Raw genomic sequence first — 25,563 nt, forward strand, 5'->3', positions numbered from 1 at the left:
TGTCATGGTTGCCACCCTCTTATATGCCACACTTAACCTCCCTTATGACACTATTTACTGCCAATGTGCTACTGCCAGCATTGTGCCCTGGATGCCCCTAGGCCAAAAACTGCTTCATGCTAGCCAGATCCAGGATCTTTCTACAGGTGCTCTATATGCAAAGAATTACCACTATTGTTCCAGTATCCGTACTTTACTATATCCCTATATCTGCCTCCAGTACAAACTGGCAATAGTACAACAGTACCAGTAGTTTATCTTTATGCCAAGAACAACCGCCAGTCTGCCAATATGTTGTCTGTTATACTAAGGACTGACAGCACCAATATTTTGCCATGGGTGCCTCCACAAGAAAAATTACTTTCACTATTCCACAGCAAGTGGCAGACTCACACGCATAACACCACATTCTTACTCACGCTTACATACATTCAGTCACTCATGCTCATTCTCACGTATTCATCCTCACTCATTCATTGTCACTAAGTTGCACTTGCTCGTTTATTGTGACTCTCCTGTACTCACTCTTACTCTGACTCCATAATTCTTACTCACTGTCACATATTCTCACTCACTCTGACTCACACATACTCCCACGCATTAAAATTCACTTTTGTTCTGACTCAATCATACATGATCACTCACAATCACGTACACTCATTCTCACTTAGTCACTCATTCTCAGTCAGTGATTTTCACACTAACACGCCCCACACTCATACTTACTGACACACAGTCACTTTTACTTTCTCTCAGCCTCACCCATTCATACTGAGTTTCTGACACTCAACATCACACAATATCACTCACTATCTGTCCCTATTAAACTGTCATTCATACACACATGCTTACACATTCACACTCATGCATACATATGCTTTCTTTCACATAAACACAATTTCACCAGGAAGCATGCCCACAAAATAGATTTAAAACATGTTTTACTTACCTCAGCTGCCAGGAAACGTCCTATTCCAACTATTTACACTTCATTTTTATTACACTAATAGTCAATATATAACGTTATTCACTATTAATGTATAAAAAATGGCAGACAAAAAAGAAAGTGGAGCCCAAACCGACCACCAAAAGGGTGAGCTTCCCCTGTGTTCCTGACACTGATTTTGGCACCTCTGAGGCCTGGTGGTGCAAAAGCAGTGTTTAGAAATATGTTGTGAAAATTATTTGTAAAATAAATTGCTGTGGATACCTTTCTTTGTCTAACTAAATTTACGATAAGTTTGCTTTGTGCTTTAGATGTGGTGTACTACATATCCCATAATGCGCTACTAGAGCAAACAGAACACTTCTAAAGCCGTTTCAAAAATATTATATAGTAGATCAAGAGTTACCACGCCTGACAAGATTACAATGTTAACTCAAACATTGCTATAAATATGCTATAGTAACACTGTATGTATGAGTCTTATGTTTAGATGTAACATGAACGTCCAAAGTGTCTGTGTTCCTGAAGCCAGATGCAGTTTATGGTCCAGGATGGACGGTACCATTTCCTTAGGAAAAGTAATTTGTGGCCGAGTTAGAAGGCCTCCTCCTATCACACAAGCCTCATTTTTGTGGGTTGCCAACTTCGCTCTGGTTCTGGATCGGAGTTCATATCACATCAGCCTGATCTCTTCTATTGATCTCTGTGACTAGCACTTTAGGGGAGTTACATTTTTAGAGAAATTGATATGAGCAGCAGACAGAATGAAAGACTACTCTATTTTCAACACTATTTACAGAACACACTACATTGTTCTGTAATCACTGCCACTGGGCTTATACTTCAGTGGAGGACCAATTTATGCAATAGGGTTGGCTATATTAATCAGCAAGAAAATACACATTTCGGGGCATAATGCGGTACATCTTGTGTTAGTATTATCTAATTATTATAGCATTTTTACATGTTAACGTTATCTGGGCAAAGATTTCACCTCATTAGTACAACTTTGACATCCAAATACACAAATACGCAAAAGAAAGGTGATTAGTCAGTCTTTGTGAATGGCCTTACACTGCGTGGCAGCATGTGTTGTCACATTTTTAGTGACTTTTGATATGTTTGGGCTAGAACCAATTTTTTACCTGAAATCTGCAGATTATGTAGCAGATGATGGATTGTGGATCAAATCCATGCTTGTGTGGAAAACGCTGCATCTGTAAAAAATCACATAATTCCAGTGGCCCTGTCTATAAATAAGAAATTATTTTGGAGAATGGTTTCTGGGAATGACAGCATGATGTACACAACTCAAAACCTTCTGTCCACTGTTTTAGTACCAAATCAGCACATAGGACGTTTTAATGTAATTTCGTTTTAGACGTCTCCTTTGAAACTTACTTGTAGATTGTAATCCTGCAGGATTTTTACCAATGAATCTCTTAAATTAGGAATTTCCATTCCCTCCTTGATGTGGCGAATCAGACGAATGGGGTCCACATGGGTTCCAATGTTATTCAGCAAGCCAGTAATAAACGCTGTGGAGTCAAGCATGCGAGATAGCAACGAGTTACCACATGCACACTGAATAATATATCAGTTTACCCCATGCAACAAGCAGTGGCGGTCGGTAATTTTACGAGGGAGTCGGTGGGGAGATTACACATGCACCCATACACCTCACTCACACTCATTCATTCACACACACACTCACACACCCATTTACAACGCTCTCTAACAAATACACATACATTCATACATGCAAGCACACACCAAACATAAAAAAAGAAACTTACCTCAAGAGCAGCAGCTCTGACAGGGAAGCCTCGGAGGTCCCAAGACACCTGGGGCTGCTGCCTTCCCTCACTGGCTAACGTAAGGTCAGTTAATGAGGGAAGGCAGTAGACCCAGTCTCGTCAGAGAGTGGGATGGGGTCAGTGAGACTACTGATGCCAGTGGCATAATGAAACCTGAGGAGGACCCCCTACAAAGTACCTGAAGGGCCCCTTTCCCCTTTGTTCGAATCAGAGGCCTACTGCCCATGCACAGTATACTGTGCTGAGGGGGGTACCTGAGAAGGCCTGTTTATTTGGTCTTTCTGTCACTCTCTTGCCTTCACAGCACAGGAGACCAGAGACTTACTTAACTTACAGTCAGAGGTAGCTCAAGTCTGCAATAACTGTCTAGCAACAACATTTTTTATTTATTTTTAACAAAAACAACCTACGTTCTCTATGTGCTAATTCAGCCTCTCCTGCCCTTTCTTTGTTGTCCCGGCGCTTCCCCCAGGCCAACCCGCCCACCCTATGTTGCCTGTGTGTTTACCCCAGCCCCTCCTGCTGACTATCTGTTGTCCATGTGCTTGCCCCAACACTTCCCACCCATAACCTAACACACTTCCACGTTTATTGGAAAGGGGAGTGAGCTGGAGGACGAGGCAGCACAGAGGGAGGGAGGGTAAGCGAGATGGACACGTGGTGGAGAAGCCAAGTTAGAGGGGTGGAGGAGAACAATGCTAAAAATATATTTTTTAAATTCCTATGACGCAGCTAGCACTAACACATTTTTATCTATAAAAAGAATAAAACATATTAGCACTAGCTGGGTTATAGCACTTTTTAAAACAATTTATATTCACGATATGAAAGCAGTACTATTGTACAGCATGGCTACAGGTGAGACCTACCAGCTTTGCCAACGCTGGTTTTATTCAGAAATGGACAGTGACCGCTTCTTCAGAAAGATGCCATGGGGAAGGCGGTGAGAGATGGGATCCTGTTTGTCTCCCTTTACAGGGCCATCCTTCACATTAGCGCAGCAGGTGTGTGGCACTGGGGCCAAAATTGTGAGGTACCATGGCACACAGTTTATGGCTGTTTTACTACCAAAGAAATTAAATAGGGGCCCATTTTCCTTGCAATAATTAGGGCGCCAGCCACCCTTGCTGTACACAATGTGACAGACAGCCTGCTTTGGGCCTCAGGCCTGGAAGTGATGGCCCAGTGGACTGTGCAAGGGAGACAAGGCTGTAGATATCATTTGTGCTCAAGGTGCAGTGGGACTGGGGCCCAGATGTGAGGGCCCAACTATAAGCAATTATGGCTGTGTTACTATCCTTAATTGCTTACATTAAATTAAATGTTGCTTCGGGCCTCAGAGCAATGGCCCAAGGGAGGGAAGAATCGAAGCAGGGGTGAAACCCTAGCTTGTGATCAAAGAGATGGTAGGGACCGGATGGGATAGGATGGAGACCCATGTTTTTAAGCAGATAGAGCTCACTTTGCAAGGCAGTAGTTATCATTAGTGAAGGAGGTGCAGTGGCACTGGGGCTCAGTGGTGTGAGGGCCCACTATAGTCGGTTCTGACTACCTTACTTTACAAAAGGGGCATGAGGGCTCATATTCCTTGCTAGCATTATGGATGAAGACACCCTTGCTGCACGGGGTGCGGAGAGGGAACACATGGGAGCTATTTTAAAAGTACTCCTGAAATAATCTCATAAGCCTCCCCCTCGCCCCCCCTTCCCCCAACACACCCCCAATGTGGTCAGCCCTGTCCCTCCTGTTCTCCCAGCTCTTACCATAAAGTTTTTAAAGTTTTTGTGGGGAGAGGGGGAACACATGGGAGCCAATTTTTTTCTGGGAGGGACAGAGATCCTGTTTCGGTATTGGAGTGATTACTAGGCATGGTGAGAAAAGGGTGAAAGAGGCACAGGAAACAGCTCTACCCAGAGCAGCCGCTATCATTAGTATAGCAGGTACAGTTGCAAGGGGGAGTGTGAGGGGCACACATCACCCAATTATGGGCAGCAGTGTTTTAGTTCAGTTTCTGTTTTTGTCTGATGCATTTGCTCCTTTGTAAGTCTCAAATTCAATATGAATTAATAGCTAAAGAAAAGTTATCTCATAAGTCCCACCGTATGCTCACAGCCCTGCCCCTCCTGCTCGCCCAATCTGTGCCATAAGGTTTTGGAAGAGGTCCGACTCCCAAACATTTTGCTTAGGAAGAGCTCAGAGCAAATATGCCTGAAGACCTCTGCACAAAAAAAAACATTGACTTAAAATACATTTTTTCAGCATAGTAATTTTGAATAGGAGGCACCAGCATTATTGGTCTTGTTTGGCAGTTATAAGAGGAGTAGAAGAATGCATGAAATATCTATGTGAACACACCGGGTGTTCTTTTAGATTATCTGCTTTGTCTAAGAGTTGTGCAAGGCATTCTGAAGTGTACAAAAGGCAGGGGAGACTGAATGATTGACATTTCTGAACCATCTAGTCTTTCCTGCCACTATTGTATTCCCTGGCACAGGTCCTGAAACAAATCTTGAATTCATCTCATTATGCACTGTAATGATTCATTCCACGGCATGATTCTCACAAAATTGAACTGAGAAAAAAACGTTGCTACTAACGAGGTTTGTCAATAGAATACAAAATCAGGTCATCCCATAGCTCAGAATCATCTTGCTCCTTTGCAAACTCAATGGCTTTGTCCACATCATGCAGCTCCTCCATAATCATTTTCAAAGCCCGGCGGCTGTTGCCCATGCGACCTAAAGAAAAAAGGAGGGAGCAAGAGTAAGTCAGTCAAGAAGATGAGCAGACATAACAGTGCATAAGGACTTGTGAAGAAAGGCAAAAGGGAAAGACGCTGAATTTTATCATTTTGCAGTTACATTTTTTTTTTTTAGGTCAACTGAGTACCATACTACTGAAATGGATGGAGATGATACAAAATACGTGATCATTAACTGGAAATATCTGTATAAAAATGTTATCGTTTTCCGTGTTGCTTATTAATTTTATAGCAAGCCTTGCATATTATATTATTCTAGGAAATTATCATTTAATTTAATTATTCAAGTCTTAAATCTTATATTCTGTAAAATGCTGTCCTATATGTTGCATCAGTTTTGTAACTAGAGTTGATTTAACTTTGATTGCAGAACTCGTTTACTGCTGAAGAACAAGTTACTTACTTTTGGTACTGTTCTTTCTAGTGGATGAGATATCCAACTACTGATTACTCATTTTTAGAATATTTCCCAGGTGCCAGACTGGATCCATACATTTTCATAGAAGTGCTCCTGCGTGCCACTAGGTGGTGCTGCATGGTTCTGCACTGGCCTTGTTCTGCCACGAAAGTGACAGAGCAGAGCCACATGTAAGCACCACCCCCTGCATGACGAAGTCAGTTTCTTGCTTGACTCATTTGGCACCCCTGTGCATAGAGCACTAAAATACAGTTGGAGGTACCAGACTGCATATATCTAACTTGGGAACATCTCGGATGACAAAAACGAGAGCACTCCACAGAACAGGACGGTAGGATGGTTATATAGAGTAACTACCAGAAAGAGCACTGTCCTAGGTGAATAACGTATTCTTCTGATGAGTAGATAAAACTGCAGATTCCTCACCTTTACCAAAGCGGTAACTCCTAAGGGTGGAGGGTTTGTTGAGTGGGCTCACACCTAAAAAGAATTCTCCAAGACCAAACAGGCAAATCAATCTTCCCATCAGACTTAACTGTCAAGACAGTAGTGCTTGCATGTAACCACATAGCAGCCCGGCCCAAGCACTCTGCCTTCTAATGCAGTGGTAGCAGATTTGGCCCCAGTGAAATGAGCCCTCAGCCATTCCAGAGGCTGCTTCTTGGCCTGTGCGAAGCAGGTCTTAATGCAGAGGATTATCTACTGTGACAATGTCGGATTCTGTACCCCATTGCCTTTCTTTGCTCCAGAGAACCCCACAAAGACCTGATCTTCCACCTGATGACTTTGGTGTGAAAAATATAACAGCTTAGAACCCTCTTGGGATCCAGTCGTTGGAGCCTGTCCTCCTATTTTGAGGGGTAAGCTGGAAAAAAAGAACGTTGGGAGGGTAATGTATTGCCCAACGTGAAACAGCGTCACAAGGTTTAGCGAAAAGGCTGCCCTGGTTCTCAAAACCAGTTTATCAAGGAAACACATGCGTAGGGCGGCTACACAGATAGCACCTATAGCTCACTTACGCTGGCAAAATTGCAATGAAAATTACTGTTTTGAAAATGCGAAGGTGCAGTGAACAGCTGCATGAGTTCAAAGAGGGTACACGTAAGGAAAGTCAGCACCAAACTGAGATCCCACCCTAACATTAAAAGTGGTGTGGGAAGGAACATGTGTATCAAACATTTAATAGAGGGCATCACAACAGGTGATTTGAACAACGATGTTTCGTCCAGCAAATGCAAAAACGCTGAAAGGACCAGGGACAAAGCTAACACAATCAACAGTGTGGCTTGTGAGGGTCTGTGTTGCAGACTCCACACCATTCCATAAAACTGTCCCAGCTTCCAGCAAAGATGAACTTTGTAGAAGGACACCTGGACACACAGATTATATCCACAACCTTGGGTGGCGGAGAGAATGCACTCAACTGCTGCAGCTCAATCTCCATGCATGGAGGTGAATTTTGCACAGGGTACAGAACAGAGCCCTGCCTCTGCAACAGTAGATCCTCCTGCAGAGCTAGCCTGATCAAAGGGCAAGTGCTCTTGCTACACTTTCCTGGGCCAGTTCAGAGACACTAGGATGACTTAAGCCTAGTCTTCAGAACTCTGGGCAGGATGGGCAATGGCAGAAAGGCATACAGGAGACCCTTATTCAAATCCAGCCTGAATCAATCTCCTAAAGCAAGCTTTCTTAGGAACTCAAGCGAGCAAACATTTTGACACTGCCTGTTGTCAGTGTTGACACAAAGATCCTTCCACAGCTCTCCTCCTTGCCAGAAGATTCCCTATACCACCTCAGCATGTATTCACCATTAGTGATCCCATTAGTGGCAGCAGTAGTCTAGCCTGGTGCTCATAGATCCCACTGAGTGGCTCACAATTAGGGATATGCTCTGATAGTCCTGCCAACTCCAAGAAGAGCCTCTTGGCACAGGACCTAGGACCCCACTGTCCCCTGCTTGGTGCAGTAGCACATGGCAGTGGTGTTGTCCTTGTGACCCTGCTCCAGTCTCCCCTTGATGAATGGAAGGAAGGCCATCAACCCCATGCGGAAGACATAACTCCAACCGAAGAAGTCAACTGTCACTTTGGCCAATTGATCGTGAACCCCGGAGATGTAAGGAGATTTACTGTTGTCCTGAGGTGGTCATCATCCCCAGGCGGAAGGCACGTAACTCCAACCGAAGAAGTCAAGTGTGACTTTCGCCATTTGATCGGGAAACCCGGAGATGTAAGAAGATTTACTTTTCTCCCGAGGTGGTCTACCACTGACTAGGGCGAATCTGCCTTCAACAGCCAGTCATCAAGGCAGAGGAAAACCAGTGTTGTTGACCTTTGAAGATATGCCACAATCACCGATATCACTTTTGAGAACATCTGAAAGGCACTGGTAAGGCTGAAGGGGAGCACAGCAATTGGATATGCTCCTGGTCTACCCTGAACCTAAGGTAACATCTGTGGGACTGCTGGATGGATACCTGAGAATACGCATCCTGCAGGTCCAGGGCTACAATCCATTTGTCTAGATCTAGTGCAGACAGTACCTTGGCCAATGGGAACATCCTGAATTTGTCCTCCACAGGAAGACATTTAGTGGGCGAACATCTAAAATAAGACAAAGGCCTCTGCCTTTCTTCAGCACCAATAAATAGCAGCAATAACATCCATCCCCTATTTCTGAGGCCGGCATCCTCTCTATGGCCCCTTTGGAGAAGGCATCCTACACTTTCTGCAGTAAAATGGCCAAGTGGTCCTCTGAAATCCACTCTGATGCAGGGCGAAGATACAGATGGTCGAAAAAAATAGAAGAGGCTAACCCAGTAGGACAATTTAGAGGAACCATCTGTCTGATTTAATCTTTGTTATCCCTGAAGGAAGTGATAGATTTGGCCTACTACGAGGTGGTTGTGAGCTGCTAAGGGCAAGCTAAAGCTTGCAGGATGCTGTTGCAGACCTGGGGGACTGAAAGGATTTGTGCCCCTGCTGACTAGCATGTTATGTCTGAGCCTGCAGTGGTGGGAGAGGAGTAGGATCTTGCATTGTCTGTAAGCTAACCCTCTAACGCATCCCCTAAGAGGACAATTTTGCTAACAGAATTGCATGGTAGGGGCCAAAAGGGGGAAGGACAATGCCATAGCTTTTTTTCAAAGCATTTTAGGGTGAAATTTACTTTTATGCCAAAAAGCAAAGCCCCATCAAATATTATATCAAATATCATCTCCATTAAGGAGGCTTGGACATCTCCAGAAAAGCCAGCAGACCTCACCCAAGTGTAGCGATGGAGGACCATGCTGGTATCAGCTGCTCAGCCTAAGCAATTGGTGGTATCTAAGACAGTCTAAATAATGTATTTAGCTGCATGCTGGACATCCTTAATGGTCTGCACAACGAAGACCTAAAGTTCCTCAAGAACTGCCGGAAAGATTTTGTTGATCATGTTCCCCAAAGGCGTGCATATATCAGCTAAGCAAACAACTGGTGTTGACCAATCCTGAATGCCTCAATCCATTTTGACTCTCTGACTGAGGAAGTTGCAGGTAAAGATTTGGGACTAACCTTGCTTATAGAGGTTTGAAACAAACAGACTCTCTGGAGTGTGATGCAAAGTAATGAAATCAGGGTTGCTTGGTACCCCGTGGCATCTTGCAATCTGCCTGTTTATTGGCGGGCATGGACAAAGCTTTCCTCATGAGTCCATCAATGTATCAGTAAGAGCTTCACTAACGGGCAACAAGAGCTCACAGAAAGCCTGCCCAGGTTGCAAAACCTTTGTAAGAACATTCGTTTTAGCCTCCACAAAGGGAAGTTGCAGGGCCAAGACTTCAATTTAGCATTTAAAAATTAGCATCATCGAAGTGTGGGGCTAACACATCCCCATCGTCACCACTGTAATTTACAAATGGTAGAAGACTCTAATAAGAGCCTGAGCGAAAAAGCAGGTGGTGTGTTGTGCCACAATGAGATTATATGGGGCCTGGGCACATCAATGTGGATTCCACAAGTGAACTTGGTGATTACTGAGATGTGTTTTGCTTGGAATCAGGTGCCAAAATTGTCACAGTGTCCTCCTCTGGTGCTGGTGGCATCAGTAAGAGGGTTGATGTCGATAAGACTGGTGCAAATTTTGGCACCAGTACAGAACTTGAAGATGGTTTGAAGGGCACAATCAAGGCTGAGGATGGGAGCACTGACAGTACCTGACTGGAGGGCCCCGTGGATCCTTGCGCATTTTCTTCCGATGTTCAGTGGTGTATACAGTTCTGTGTCACATTCATGGATAGCTTTGGTGTTCATGAGGGTGTATTCCTTACATGACTTGGAGTTGTACTCAGAGCCCAAACACAAAAAGACATATGTTGTGGGAATCTGTCTAAGACATTTGTTTGAGCCAGTACCTGAGTGGCTTAAATCCTGTAGTCTTCAGAGGACACATAGTTCGGTTGCACGCTGGTTTTACGTTTTTGAGAAAATACTCTTTTGCAAAAAGTTTATCACAATGGTGGAGAAAAGAAAGGGCAGATCAAGCATGAAATGGAACTGAAGTCAGTGCACATGGGTGGCACCTATATCGGCTCCAATTCGTCACTTCTGAGGTGGAAAGAAGTCAAAGCAGAGCAGCACAACGCCATCTAGCAGCAGGTGGGAGCACTGTTGTGAAAAGCTTTCCAATCCAATTTGGTTATCGAATTATTCTCAAGGTAAGGAAGGAATCAGCAGTTAGAAGCATCTATCAGAATTATATTTTCTTTGTCAGCTGTCTCAAATGTCTTAACTTCAAACAATATACATTGTTTAAAATAATAAACTAACCGGTATGACATTCAGACTATAATGTTCACCTAAAACTCGCACGAAACAAAATTAAATTACTGCTTGGTTAAACAGCAATATTAAACATTTCCTAGTCAATATTAGACCATATGTTCAAATAAGTATGCTAGCACCACTGACGTGCCAGTCACTTGGATGTTTGCACATTAATGCAAATAAGCTGAACATTGCTAAGAAATTAATTTTCAGGAACAGTAGTGGAGTCTAGTGGAAAAGTCATGTGGCCATTATGGATAAGTAAAGGTTGCGGAGCGACTAGAGACATGGGAAAGAGTACAGAACAAAGTGGACCGATAAAATAAAAATTTTCAACCATGGCAATACATTTTGCAATTACCAGAAGGTATTTCGGAGCAATCAAACACAAATCTGTGGCAAAATATGTGAATTTTCCTAGGACACAGCTTACATCAGTTTCTGACATGAATATTGAAATATCTTTGCAAGTAAATCAGTTAGAATGCAGCTGCCGACCATAAATTAAACTCTGAGCCAAGAACCGGGTAATTTATACCATGGCATGATAAATGGTTTATAGTGCAGCTGAAAATATTATAAATGGCATAAGGACAAATCACGCTTTTAACATTTTGAGGTGGCTGCTTTAAAGCCATACAAACAACGTATTGCGTTCTTAGCTTCACAAAGACTGCTAATAACATCTATTCCCAGACTGTTATATCGCCATACCATCTTCTACCCACCAATTTAATAGTGACTGTGGGATTAAACTGGGGCATTCCAAATTGTACTACTCCATGAAAAAGAAACAACCGGCAAATCCCTGATAAACAACCACTCTGGGGAAAATTAACTCACAAGTCCAAACACTGCAATATAATAGGAAGCAACAACTATGAGCCATATACACAAAACCTTTTTTGCTGTCGCAACTGGCCCGATTCACATAACAGGGTCGTTTGCGATTGCAAAAAAAATATTATTAAAAAATTCTTACAAAACTAATTGCAATTTAGTACCCTATTACTGAATTCCAACTTGGGATTACTTATCAGTATTTAGAAGGGCCGTGTTTATTGCATCCCTTCCTAGTACCAATCTGCAGCGGTATGTATGAATGTCTGTGACAAAAGTATGGTTGCAAAACAATCATTATTTCCCAACACCTCAAGGGTGGTGGTAACCATGTGCAAAAAAAAAAAAAAGCTCCTCATGGGGCCCCTTCCCATTTGTGAATGTTGATACAAATATTTTTTTAAGGGCAAGCAGAAGCCCTACAGACAGGTGCCTACTCTTAAAAAAAGTAAACCTAATTGTTTCATGTTTTTCATTTTAGACCCGTTTTCTTTAAGAAAAATGGGCTGCATTAAAACAAAGATTGCTTTATTTCAAAGCAATCACAGACATGGTGGTCTGTTGACCCTAGCATGCTACCATCCCTGTGATGGCTGCAATTCCTAATGGGTCGCAAACTGTGACCTTCCTCATTAATATTCATGAGACAGGTCTATTACAACCCTATTAGGAATCAGTATTACTTACTTCTACATTAGGAATTGCGATTTCCTAACTGTGATTCGTACATATGTACAAAGGCTTTAAGTGATTTTAAAATTGTATAGAAAAATGAAACCCTATGATAGTTGTTTTAAATAAATACATGCCCAGGGAAATTAGATGGGCCATTTAAACACCATATGGTCTCCAGTTAGGTCAATGTAGCACTTAGCAACAAGCTGACTTTTAATAAAGCCACCCCTTACAAAAACATTCGGTCTGGACTGACCCTTTAAAAACAAACCTGAAACACGATCTAGTTGAGCCGCTAACCTCCGTCTTCTGCCCTTTCCTTATTTGAAAGAGTGCATAAAGTACCATATAAAACCAATATTCAACATGTTTATTCTAAGTGGCATGCTGGATTTCCATGGTTCTGTTTTTGAAGCTTCAATTCATCACTTTGTCCTTTCTAATGCAAAGACAGAGAAGGTGTGGTTTGTGAAATGTATAATTGTTCTTCTAATGCTGCACACATCGCGAACACTGAAGACATCCCACTGATTACACTACTGACCATGCACACTACAGCCACCCTACACCTCGTATATCACATATTTTGCTACTGGAAATCCAACAGCACTCTCCATCCAATTGTATCACCAGACACATATATACATAAGCACGCACAACATCTGTTCTGTCATACCATTCTGATCCAGTTCCAGTTCATCATGTGAACACCGTCGCATCACAGTCATAGTTTGCCAAGCTGAATCAACAGCACTGTCATGAACCACACCAACATAATCTAGCACCACTCAGTTTAGTCCGTCAATTGTACTGCATGCCGTACAACCTTTTGGATTTTTTTTTAGTTTGCTATGGGGTATTTACTAGGACAATAACAAGAAGCATGTAGCAACGGGGCCTGAAATAGTGGGTAAATAATTCACAAATTTGGGCAGGCATCACCAAATACTGTACCCATAATTAGAAACTCATGTTAGTGGGTGATCGTGGATTTAGTAGAAACCCTCCATCCAAAATCTCAAGGCTGAAAATATTATGGTCCTAGTAAATTACACCACTTGTTATATGAAGCCGTGCCAGTATAAAGCAGTGATGCCCCTGCCAAAGTTATGGTAAAAATCATTTTAAAAAATTGAGTTCTCAAAATATATGACAGGCTCTGCAAAGTTTGAATATGAGATTTGGACTCTGAGAAGGAAAACCCGTGGGTAGAGAACAATGAAGCTATGTTTTGCAGGTGGTCTCAAAGTAGAGGAGGCAAGTCCACATTCAACAAACAGGTATAAAGGTATAGAAGAACGAAGGCTACTTACCTTCAGTAACCCTTTTTCAGGTAGATCTCTACCTAACCACAGAATCCTCACCTTAGAATGTAGATGTTGTCATCGTCGGAAGAAATGTGTGCAGTGTCTATATAGGCGCCATCCGGCGTACTGACATTGGACTACGACTGAACAATGTGTGACTAGTATGTAGAAATCTAACAGGCTTTAGCAAGAAGAGCCTATTTCGTAGCATGGGGAGGATAGGAATGTCATGATGAAGCTTCAGGTTGATAGAATCTTTACCAGAAAAAGTGTTACCGTAGGTAAGTAACTTATTCTAAAGCTACAGACTTCCAACCACAGGTACCACACTTTAAAATAGATGCCCAAGCTATTCTCCCTGGAGGCAGGTCTGCAAACGTCTCAAACCAGGAAGTCCTGGAGAACCAAAAAGGCAAAATGCTCGCCCATACATACCTAACTATTCAAGCAGCAGTGCTTTGTTAATGTGTGAAGTTATACCCATGTGGCAGTTTGACAGATGTCCAGGACAGTTACCCCATGTGCTCACGCAGCAGTAGCTGCCTTGGCCCTGGTAGAGTGGACTCAAAAGCTTTCAGGAGGCTGCTTCTTAGCCACTGTGTAGCAGAGTTTGATGCAGAGCATAATCTATCGATACATGGTCTAGTTCTGCTCTACTTTGCCTTTTTTCACTGCAACAAACCCATTGAATAGCTGATTGGCCACCAGTTGTTCTTTGGTCCATTTGATAAATGAGATGCCTCTTTTTGGGTCCAAATGATGTAACATCTCTTCTAACTTGGAATGATGAACCAAGAGAAAAATGTTAGCAGCATGATGCTTTGGCCAACTTGAAAATAAGAGACTGCTTTTGGAATAAGGGAGGCATGAGTCAGATGAACCAGTTTGTCCGGTAAAAGGTGAACAGTGGGTTAATGGAAAGAGTCTGAAGCTCACTAACCCTCATGGCAGGTGTAATGGGCACCATGAAATCTGTTTTGAATGACAGGAGCCACAGAAAACAGCTGTGGATGGACTCAAAGGAGGAGCACATAAGGAAAGTTAAGAACAAATTGAGGTCCCATTGAGGCATGACAAAATGGATAAGGATGAATAAATATTGTGAGCTCTTAAGAAAACGTGTCACAACAGGTGACATGAACAGTGATGGCTGATCCAGCAATTGCAAAAAGCTGAGTTAGCAGAAAGATAACCTTTAACAGTGCCAAAGAAAAGGCCTTGCAGGACTAGTGACAAAACAAATAATAACTCCGACAAGGAGACAAAAAAGTGAATCAACATTGTTGGAGGAACACCAAGCCAAAGCGCACTAAGTTCTTCTTGAAGGATGCCTGGCTGCCAAGATAACATCTCAGATGTTTGGGGGAGATCAAAAGTATTCCATTTTCGCCACTCAAGCTCCATTCGTGAAGGTGGAGTGTGCGCAGGTTCAGGATCAGAACCCTGCACTGTTGCTGAGACAACAGGTCCTTCTGAAAGGGCAGCTTGGCCAGAGGACAGATGCTCATGCTCATGAGTTTAGGATGCCAGACTCTCCTCGCCCAGTCCAGAGCCAATAGGGTGACTTGGGTCTGGTCAGTCCTGATCTTCTTGAGAATTTCGGTAGAAGTGGTATCGACTGAAAGGCGTACAGGAGTCCTGGGTTCCTAAGCAAAATGGATCTCAGAATGAGAACCTCTTTGGAAACTCCAATGTGCAGATGCCTAGTCAGTGCATGTTCTCAGCAGTGGTGAACAGATCTAGCCAAAGCTCTTCTTGTTTGCAGAAGAAACTTTGCGCTACCTCTTGATGTACATGCCATTTGTAATCCATGAGGCATCGACACCTAAGTTTGTCTGCCCTTCCATTTAGAGATCCCGCCAGGGGCTGCACAACCATGAAAATGTCCTGGCGCTCCAGCCAATTCTAGAGGCACAGAGCCTCCTGGAACAAGGTCTGCCTTGCTTGTTACTGTACCACATGGTGATGGTGTTATCTGTAACACCTGAACCAACCTTCCTTGATGAATAGTATGAAGGCCTTTAATGCTAAGTGGATCACCCACAGCACCAGAAGACTGATGTGGAGCATCTTTTGCACCAGATACCAGAGTCCTCTGTCTCCACCTCCCACAGGTGGCCATACCAACCCAGAAGTGATGAGTGAGTCACCACCATTAATTCTGGGCAGAGAAGGGAGAGGGGTCTGCCACTGAATCAATCACAGTTCAACAACCACCACTGCAGATGTTTCACAATCTTCTTCAAAATCTGAACCAGGTCGGAGAGATTCCCCTGATGGTGCGCCCACGGGGATTTCAGATCCCACTGCTGAGCCCACATAAGCTACTGGGTGTGCTTTACCCACTAAGTGCTGGAGGCCATCAATCCCAGGAGACACACAGTCAATCTCAGTGAAATCCAGGACCAAGTCTGAAATATCGTGATCATAGCCCAAATGTCCTGGACCCTGTCCTCCTGAGGATACGTGCAGAACTGTACCATTCCGATGAAAGGGAACATGTGAGAAGGAGCCAGGTGTGACTTTGGCATGTTGATAGTGAACCTGAGAATGCAGGAGGTTTGCCATAGTCTGGAGGTGGGTGACAACTGCCTGGGGTGAGCCTGCCATCAACAGCCACTCATTGAAGTAGGAGAAGACTGGAATCCCTAACCTCCCACAGATGAGACACAACCACCACCATCACTATTGTAAACACCCAAGGGGCCCTGGTGAGGTCCAAGGGGAGCAGAGCAACCTGCATATGCTCCTCACCCAGCGCGAACTGCAGGTTACACCTGTAGGCCCACAGGACAGGAATATTAACACACATGTCCTACAATTTCAATGCTACCATCCAGTCTCCGAGGTCCAAGGCAGACAGGACCTAAGTCATCTTGGATTTTTCTTTCCTCAGAAAGGCGATGAAAGAGTGAAGGTCTAGAATGAGGAAGACACCATTCTTTTTCAGCACCAGAATGTAGCGGGAATAGCAACCACACCCTACTTCTGATGCTAGCACCCTTTCAATGGCTATTTTGGCTAGAAGAGCCTGCACTTCCTGATGGAACAAGGAGAAATGGTCCTCAGTTAGCCAGTCTGGGATGGGGGAAAGGGGAGTGGAGTTTCCAGAGGGGAAGGGCATAACCCCACTGTACAATCTGGAGCACCCACTTGTTGGAGGTAATATCTTGCCATTGGGGGCAAGTGACGCCTGATCCTGCCACCAAAGGGATGGGTCTGCTGTGCTTAGGACCCATCAAAGAAGTTTGGAGGCTGCAGCAGCTGGAGGGATGGGAGGCTAGACAGTACGCTGGGTGTGGGTTCCACGTCCTCTATGGGATCCATGACCCCGGCTACGAAAGGGCTGGGAAGCTTGTTGACTTAGGGGATACAGGTGGCATTGTAAGTGCCCATTGGAACCACTGTCATGGAAGGGATGAAAGGGCTGTTGTTGCTACCAGGAGCACAAGGAACTGCTGAGAGATCTGGCAGCGACCCAGCTCTATTTAAAACACTAGAGCGCCATGTCAGCTTTGTTGCTGAATAGGCAGGAACCACTGAAGTGCACATCTATTAATGATGATTGGACAGCTGCCGAGGACCAGCTGAAATGGCGTAGTGCCACGTAGAGGCTATGGTCCTGCCCCATGAGTCGGTGGTGTCCAGACCACACAGAATGGTGAACTTTGTTGCGTCCTGGATGTCAAGTAATGCTTAGCTTAGAATGGCTCGGCTCTCTTTGGGAAGCAGCTGTGCAAATGAGCCTCGCAAAATGTGGGTGCAGCTGCTCAACAGGCGTGCTGTTCACCGACCACACAAAGCCAGGCTGGTGGAAGAGAAGATTTTGTTCCCGAAGGTATCCAGCCTCTTGGATTCACTACCTGGTGGTGTAGTAAGGAATGTGCTTGGGTTGACATTGGCTGTCGTAGTCTGCATCAACAGGCTCTCAGGAGAGGGATGCTGGAAAAGGAAGGCTGGGTCTCTGGGGGGGACCAGATGACCACAGTTGGTACTTTGTGCTTTTAGCACTACCTTCACTTACATCTTTAAACCTGCATATCTCTGGTTCTACTGATCAGATTTTTGTCATTCTGATCTTGTTTTATTGATTAGAAATGTAGTCTATTTGTCTTTGTGTTTTGTTTTCACTTTATTACTGTTTGAAGTGTTACACATATACTTTACTTTACAAATTGCCTCTAAGTTAAGCCTGACTTCTTTGTGCCAAGCTACCAGATGATTGAGCACATGTTAATTAATTGTTTGCCTGTTACTTCAACCTGACTAAGATTGTGATTCCTGCTTGAGTAGGGTTTCTCTCCCCAACAGCAACCAAATTTCTTACACATGTCTTTCCACCATCATCTATTTCGTCAACCCTTTCAGCAGTCAGCATAAACCTTTCTAAAGGCCAAGGAGAGCAGCAGCATTATACCTCCTTCTCCCTCTACTCCAGGCACCATTTGCAAACCTCTTTAACTCACTCTCCAGTGGATGTCTGCATTCATTAGGGGGCCAAATTTAGTATTTTCTACCTTATTGCCTCTCAATCACTTCGGATCAGTGAGTCATTCAGGTTGTCCATGGTGCTAAACTGATCCTTCATGAAGGACATTTTTAAAATGATGCCCTTTGCACTAGTTCTTCTGGCTTTGGAGCCTGAAGACTTGATGGTGTCACTAGACCTGCAGGACATGCACTTTCATATGGCAGGCCTTCAGTCCAATAGAAAGTAGTAGTGGGATTAAACCACTTTCAGTTCACTTTCCTGCTCCCTAAACAGCATGGATCTGGAGAGAGCTACCTGGGTCATTATTTTCACCACTTTTTTTTGTTTTTACTTTTTGTCGACTCTTTTGTGAGCTTTTGCGCCCAGTGTGCTAGGGACACATCTCCCAACAAACTCACAGATTTTAAGTCGTGTGAGGAGTGTCACAGACAGATGTCTGTCTCTGACTCCCAATTTGTTTGCCTCCATGCACCTGAAAGCGATTCGCAAGCTGACCATGAAGCTCCTGGCAGCGTGACAGAAGAAGACCCTGCGCTGTTCCCAAGGAAGTACTCTGGCTGTTGCAGCCGATCCAGCAGACAATTGTTGTCCCAATCCAAGTCGTCTTTGAAGTTGAGTAAGTCCAGAAACCATAAGAAGAAGCAGTTGAAGGCTTCTTAGATTTCTCCAAGCAGGCACGGTGCCTCTAGGGCCTGGTTCTCCACTCCATATTCACAGTTGGTGACTGGATCTGCATCATGCTTTCCTGAGTTCCCCAGAGCTGAAGCAACTCCTGCCCAGCTTTGAAAAGTTTTATGATGCCATGCTTTCCATCTTTGGGCCAACATATCCCTGTGGTGCGCTTTTGTGCTCCACAGAGCCAAGAGTTGCCCATGCTGGACTACCATTGGTGGGTTCTCCCTCAGTGTCAGCTGGGCCCTCGAGATACATTCCCAGATCTGGACCGATGCCGACCCCAGGCTCACCACCCTTTCCAGTACGAGTCCACCCGGTCCCATCCAAATGCAAATGACGCAGACCGAAGACAGCCCTGTTCTTCTCTCTAATTCTGAGATGATGACATGCAACATCAACACTGGCACTGCCTGCTACACATTTCCCACCTCTGAAAAGGCTCCCATTCCCTGAAATGGGGGTGGTGGAGAGGAAGAGGGCTGTGGCCTGCTGGAGGTTGACTCCTACCAAGAGGAGAAGTGGTATGAGGAGTTGTTTATTGCCACTGGCTTGGACACCTCTCCGGACCTGGCCTGATTTCTCTTTCTGGTCCTGCCATGGTGGATCATTTGCGGTCACGATGCACAGAGCGGCAGAGGCCCTTGATCCACAGCTACCCTCTGTCGAGGTCAAGATCAATGTCCTAAAAGAGGTGTTTCAACCACGTTCAGCTCTGCGGAGCCCCTGCTCCCCTTTAATGAGGTCCTCAACAACATGCTTCTGGGGACATGTTCCAATTTTTGCATGGGGGCTCCTGTGCACAGTATAATTGCCCACCTCACCCCCCCCCCCCCCGGGGCAAAGTCACTCGTTCAGGCCGATCACGATGGAGTGTGAGAGGGCTACAGGGACACACTTGGGCCCGATGAATATGAGTACCTTAAATACTTTTTGCGGAGCAGTGTGTGGTGTCGCGTTGAGGATGCTTAATGCAGCCGAAGCAATGCAATGTCCAAGTGGGAGAAGTGTCACGCAGCGATGGTTCAGAGGAGCTGTGAAGGATGCGGTGTGAAGTCCTGAGTCATCACTGAGGCTGTCGACGAGGGGGTGAATGCAATGTGAAATCCTGTGTCAAGGATACATCACACACCCTCTGGATCTGAAGAAGTTGCAGGCTTCTGATGCAAAGTCCTGCATCATTGTCAATGTTGTTGTCAACAAGGGGCTTGTGATGTGAGAGCCTTGCGCAGAGCATGCATTGTGCAGTGGTGCCTCCGTTGAGGCTGCGGACTGCGATGCGAAGTACTAGTCGCGGGAAAGTCCACGCAGCAGAGGAGATGCATTGGTTTTGCTCCGGGTTGTGCTGCACAGCAAAGGATATGCAGGGGATATGCGTCAGTTCTGCTGGATCCACAGATGAGCTGGCAGAGCACTTTAAGGCCCACTTCCAAGGGCCAGGACTGGGGCGGCACCACTTGGCAGGGTAGGACTCACAGTTGCAGAGTCCAGATCCTAGGTTCAAGAGACTGACCCTTGGAGTCACTCTGGTGGTCCTACATTCAAGTTGCAGGGCCAGTCCTTTTCACCAAGGCAAGAGGGAAGCAGGGCAACAAGTCAGCACTGCAGGGCAGCGGTCCAGCAGAGTGGCAGTCCTTTCATCAGCACAGCAGTCATTCTTCCTTGAAGAGTCTTCCACAGGTCCTGAAGTGTACTGAAGAGTTGGTGTCTGAGGCACAATATTTATGGCTGGTGCTTTCTTTGAAACTTCGAGAGAATTCCCTTTGATGTGCACAGGTTTCCTGCCTCCCATGCCCTGGCTCCGGACTAACTACAAGCTGTATATGCCTATGTGAATGCATGACACAGCCAATTCAGGTTCAAGTAGTGCTGTGTCCAGCTCCACCCTCTCAACCTGCCAGCGATGGCCCATCCAGGCACACCTAAGCTCCCTATTGTGTGTGGCTGTCTACGAGGAATACACAAAGACCAACTACCAACTACACCTACTCATGTGACCCAGAGGCTCGCAATAGTGAAAAACGAATTTATGAGTTTTTCATTATCAGGAAATGTAAAACTTAAAAGTACATGTCCTACTTCCTAAATACATTTCACCCTGCCCTGTGGATTGTTTAGGGCCTACACTAGGGTTGACTTATATGTATTAAAAAGGAAGGATTGGGCCTGAAAAAGGTTTGCTCCATACACCATAGACACTTGAGGTGTGGGCCTGTCACCAACATGGTGCTGTGACAGACGCCACAAAGTTTAAAACCTGTTCTCGGTGACATTCTCACACACCAGGAGGATGACCTAAAAAAACGGCGACAAAAGTTGCAAAAAGGCCTGTCAAAAAGTGACAGGGGGTAGCTCTTCTTTTGGATTTATGCTGGATGACGCAGAAAGAAAAGAATTGATGTTGTCATAGTTGGACTCTTGCTCTAGGCAAGACTGCTGGTTTAAGGATGACAGTACTTATGTTTGCAGGTGACTATGCCAGTCCTATAACAAGTCGCAACTGTTGTCCCAACACTTCCGGCTCACAAGCAGCCCCTCACCAGAAACCCAAACAGTAAAAGGGGATTTGTGGCAGCCTTTACGCATGGTCTCAAGAATGTGACATCTCAGAGAGTGTCGTGGTTAAAGGGAGATTACCCCTTTCTCACATTAATAACATGACTCATTCAAACGCAGGCAATGAAGAAGATGCAGTAAGGTTTCAATAGGTTTTATCCTAGCAAAACTGCAATCTGTGATAAGTTGCATGGGCTGCAATGATTAGGAAAATGAACAGTTCAAGAAACAGAATGGTAAAGACAAGAGTCATTAATACCAAGACTGCTACCGTTTTACAATAACATGTAATGATATGAAGTGTGTAATATGTCCTAATACCTTAGCATGATAGGCCTAACCTCTAACCTAAAAGTGAGCTAAGTATGTTAAACCTAATCTGCCAATGCCATGTCCATGAGATGAGCCCCCAACCCTTGTTACCTTGGAATGAGGTCTCTAGCTCAGACTCCGTAGGGACACAAAGACTGGGTCAGCATCAAGGCGCCGTGCAGCATCGATAGCAGCGATGGCATCTGGACAGAATCCCTCTGACTATCTGTTTAAGTGAGGAGTATTTATACAGATCTACTTGGACCCCAGACGTAGGTTTGTTCCCAAACAATACAATGCATGCTTGGGACGGTAATTAATTTAAACAATTCCCTCAGAAGTGTGAAGAGGGAAAGTACCTAAAGTGAACACCTACAGTTTGTTTATATTTGTCGCTTGATATTGATGCCTTAGCGCGGTGGCACTGATAATGCAAACTGAAACATGGGCCTAACTAAAAACAAGGCAGCCATCTTACAATATTTAATTAAATAAATGTGCTTAAATAGAGCAAGCTAAGTAGGCTAAAAGTCACTGGGTGTCGGGGACACAAGTCTGCAAGTCAAAGGCTAAGCTAACTCCTGTATCCCATTAAAACAAACTAGGATTCACTACACCCTCCCCATTTCCGTAACAAGTAAGACGCCATGACTCAAAGCCACCGAAGGTGAATTAATCCAAATGCTAAAAATGCTCTGGACTAAAAGCTAAAAAGCATGAAAACTAGCTAAAAAAACATTTCTAAAAACGTGTTCAAATCAATATCTAAAAACATACGAAGAGACATAGGGGGTCATTCTGACCCCGGCGGGCGCCGCCCGCCAGGCGGAGACCGCCAAAAGACCGCACCGCATTCTGACTTTCCCACTGGGCGGGCGGGCGACCGCCAAAAGGCCGCCCGCCCGCCCAGCGGGAAAGACCCAGCAACGATGAAGCCGGCTCCGAATGGAGCCGGCGGAGTTGCTGGGGTGCGACGGGTGCAGTGGCACCCGTCGCGATTTTCAGTGTCTGCTTTGCAGACACTGAAAATCATTATGGGGCCCTGTTAGGGGGCCCCAGCACTGCCCATGCCAGTGGCATGGGCAGTGCAGGGGCCCCCAGGGGCCCCACGACACCCGTTCCCGCCATCCTGTTCCTGGCGGTAAAAACCACCAAGAACGGGATGGCGGGAAGGGGTTCGGAATCCCCATGGCGGCATTCCCTGAGCCAGGGGTAAACCGGCGGGAAACCGCCGGTTCCCCTTTTCTGACCGCGGCTTTACCGCCGCGGTCAGAATGGCCCAGGAAGCACCGCCAGCCTGTTGGCGGTGCTTCCGCGGTCATTGGCCCTGGCGGTCCAAGACTGCCAGGGTCAGAATGACCCCCATAGGCCCTCATTATGACCTTGGCGGGCGGCTTCAGCCGCCCGCCAAGATCTGACCGCCAGGCGGCCGCCAATGCAGCCACACTCCCGCCGCGGTCATTTTGAGATCCCCGCTGGGCCGGCGGGCGGAAACCTTGTTTCCGCCCGCCGGCCCAGCGGGGATCTCGGCCGCAACACAGGAGCCGGCTCCAAATGGAGCAGGCAGTGTTGCGGCCGTGCGACCGGTGCAGTTGCACCCGTCGCGCTTTTCACTGTCTGCTATGCAGACAGTGAAAAGCTGAATGGGGCCCTGTCAGGGGGCCCCGCGACTCCCCGTACCGCCAGCCTTTTCCTGGTGGTTCAAACCGCCAGGAAAAGGCTGGCGATGGGGGACTCGTAATCCCCTGGGAAGCGCTGCAAGCAGCGCTGCCCTGGCGGATTATCACCGCCGGGGCAAATGTGGCAGTCAAAATACGCAAGATTGCACCGCCAGCCTGTTGGCGGTGCAATCGCCAAAACAGCCCTGGCGGTCTTTGACCGCCAGGGTTGTAATGACCCCCATAATGTCGACCATGACAAAGCACAGCAGGCCCAAGTAGGGGCAATAAATGTATACTTTACATTTGGTGTGAAAAGCAAATCAAGAAATCGTTTAACAATAGTCATGATCTTAAAGAGCATCTCCGAAGTCATTAAATGGAAAGGAACTCAAGAATGAGGCCATATCGTCAGATGTTAGATCGATCACAGGATGGACAGACGGATCCACGGAGCAGTAGTGTGAAGTAGTCTCCACCTGCAGTAGTGCTATCCTCCATAGTGCAAAGAGCCAACTTGTTCAGCAAGGAAGGCTCATATGTGGCTTTGCGGATCAGCCTTAGACTCAAGGGGCACAACCGTGAATGAACCCTCATCTGAGACATCAGCAGTTCTTGGTCCACAGGAGGCACTGGCATAAGGGCAAGACACACTGTAGGCAAGTGTTTGAAGAGACACCACACATAGTGAAAGACTGGTTGTACACACCATAGGAGTGATCTGAATGACAATGACCAATCACCCTCCAATTCCACCAGCAAGGAAGCATCAAAGATCTGAACCATGCGTTCACGGCACAGTTGAGCTGTTCGCAGTGGCTCCATTGCTTTGCATAGCTGGAAAGACACAATGTAGGAAGCTGGCTCTGTATATACTATATCAAAATGAGATATAGGGGGTCATTCTGACCCTGGCGTTCGGCAGTGAAGCGGCGTTAAGACCGCCAACAGGCTGGCGGTCTTTTTTCATGTATTCTGACCATGGCGGTTACCGCCATGGTCAGCCGCCGCTTTTCACCGTTCCGACCGCCACGGCGGTAACGACCGCCGGGCTGGAGACCTGGGTCTCCAGCCCGGCGGTCGTCACATACCGCCGGCGGTATTCCAACCCACCTGACCCCGGCTTACCGCCATGGATTTCATGCGGTTGGGGACCGCCATGCAATCCATGGCAGTAAGCACTATCAGTGCCAGGGAATCCCTTCCCTGGCACTGATAGGGGTCTCCCCCACCCCCAACCCCCACCCCGACTCCCTCCCCTACCCCCCCCCCACCACCCCTGCCACCCCCAAAAGGTTGCAGGACCCCCGTCCCCACCCCGATCCCCAACATATACACACACATACACACATACACACATACAGGCACGCATTCATGCACATACACACCCCCCCCCCGCATTCATGCACGCATTCATGCACATACACACAACCCCCTGCATTCATGCACGCATTCATGCACATACACACACACCCCCGCATTCATGCACGCATTCACACGCCCCCTCAATATACACACACGCACACCCCCATGCACGCACACAACTCACAACACCCCCCCCACCCCCCTTCCCTAGCGGACGATCACCTTACCTGTTCCTGGTGATCCTCCGGGAGGGAACGGGCAGCTCCGCCGACACCGCCACGCCAACAGAACACCGCCACAGCGAATCACAGGTCGTGATTCGCTGGACGGTGTTCTGTTGGCGTGGCGGTGGAGGTGGAGCTACCTCCACTTCCCCGCCTGCCACCAGTATGGCTGATGGCGGCTCTTCGTCCGGAAACGGGCGGAGCGCTGCCAACAGTCAGAATGGCCCATGCGGAAGACCGCCAGCACTGGCGGTCTTCCGTACGCCGGTCCCTCGGCGGTCTATTGAAAAGACCGCCGAGGTCGGAATGACCCCCATAGTGTGCAGAGTCTAGGGGTTCCCCAAGAGGCTTGACAGAAGCAATAATAGATAATACAAATGCTCTATTTGTGGTAGTATGGTCGAGCAGCTGGCCTTATCAGAGGGTAGTGTTAAGCATTTGTTGTACACAATCAAGCAATAAATGAGAACACACACTCAATGACTTAACTCCAGGCCAATAGGTTTTTATAGAGAAAAATATCCCATTCTTAATTTATTTTTAGAACCACAAAATTCAGATTGCAGGTAAGTACATTAAATGTGAGGTACTTTGCATAGGTATAGTTAGAACTTTGAACCAAAACAGTAATGTACACAGTTTTACATAAAATGGCAATAAGCTATTTTAAAAGTGGACACCGTGTAAAATTCAACAGTTACTGGGGGGAGGTAAG

The 25,563-nt window shown here is 46.0% G+C and overlaps 1 protein-coding gene across 1 annotated transcript in view; it reads right to left on the reverse strand.

The window, feature by feature from the left end:
* The window catches only part of VPS41 (VPS41 subunit of HOPS complex), a 769,622-nt gene that overhangs the window by 110,595 nt on the left and 633,464 nt on the right, over positions 1 to 25,563 (reverse strand). Inside the window, exons 24-25 of the mRNA XM_069215796.1 lie at positions 5,361 to 5,501; positions 2,348 to 2,484 (exon numbers count right to left, since the gene is read on the reverse strand). Of these exons, the coding sequence (XP_069071897.1) occupies positions 2,348 to 2,484; positions 5,361 to 5,501 (278 nt within the window). The remainder of the gene's footprint in view (positions 1 to 2,347; positions 2,485 to 5,360; positions 5,502 to 25,563) is intronic.

Source organism: Pleurodeles waltl, chromosome 2_1, assembly GCF_031143425.1.
Source record: "Pleurodeles waltl isolate 20211129_DDA chromosome 2_1, aPleWal1.hap1.20221129, whole genome shotgun sequence".
In the NCBI taxonomy this organism is placed as follows: domain Eukaryota; kingdom Metazoa; phylum Chordata; class Amphibia; order Caudata; family Salamandridae; genus Pleurodeles; species Pleurodeles waltl.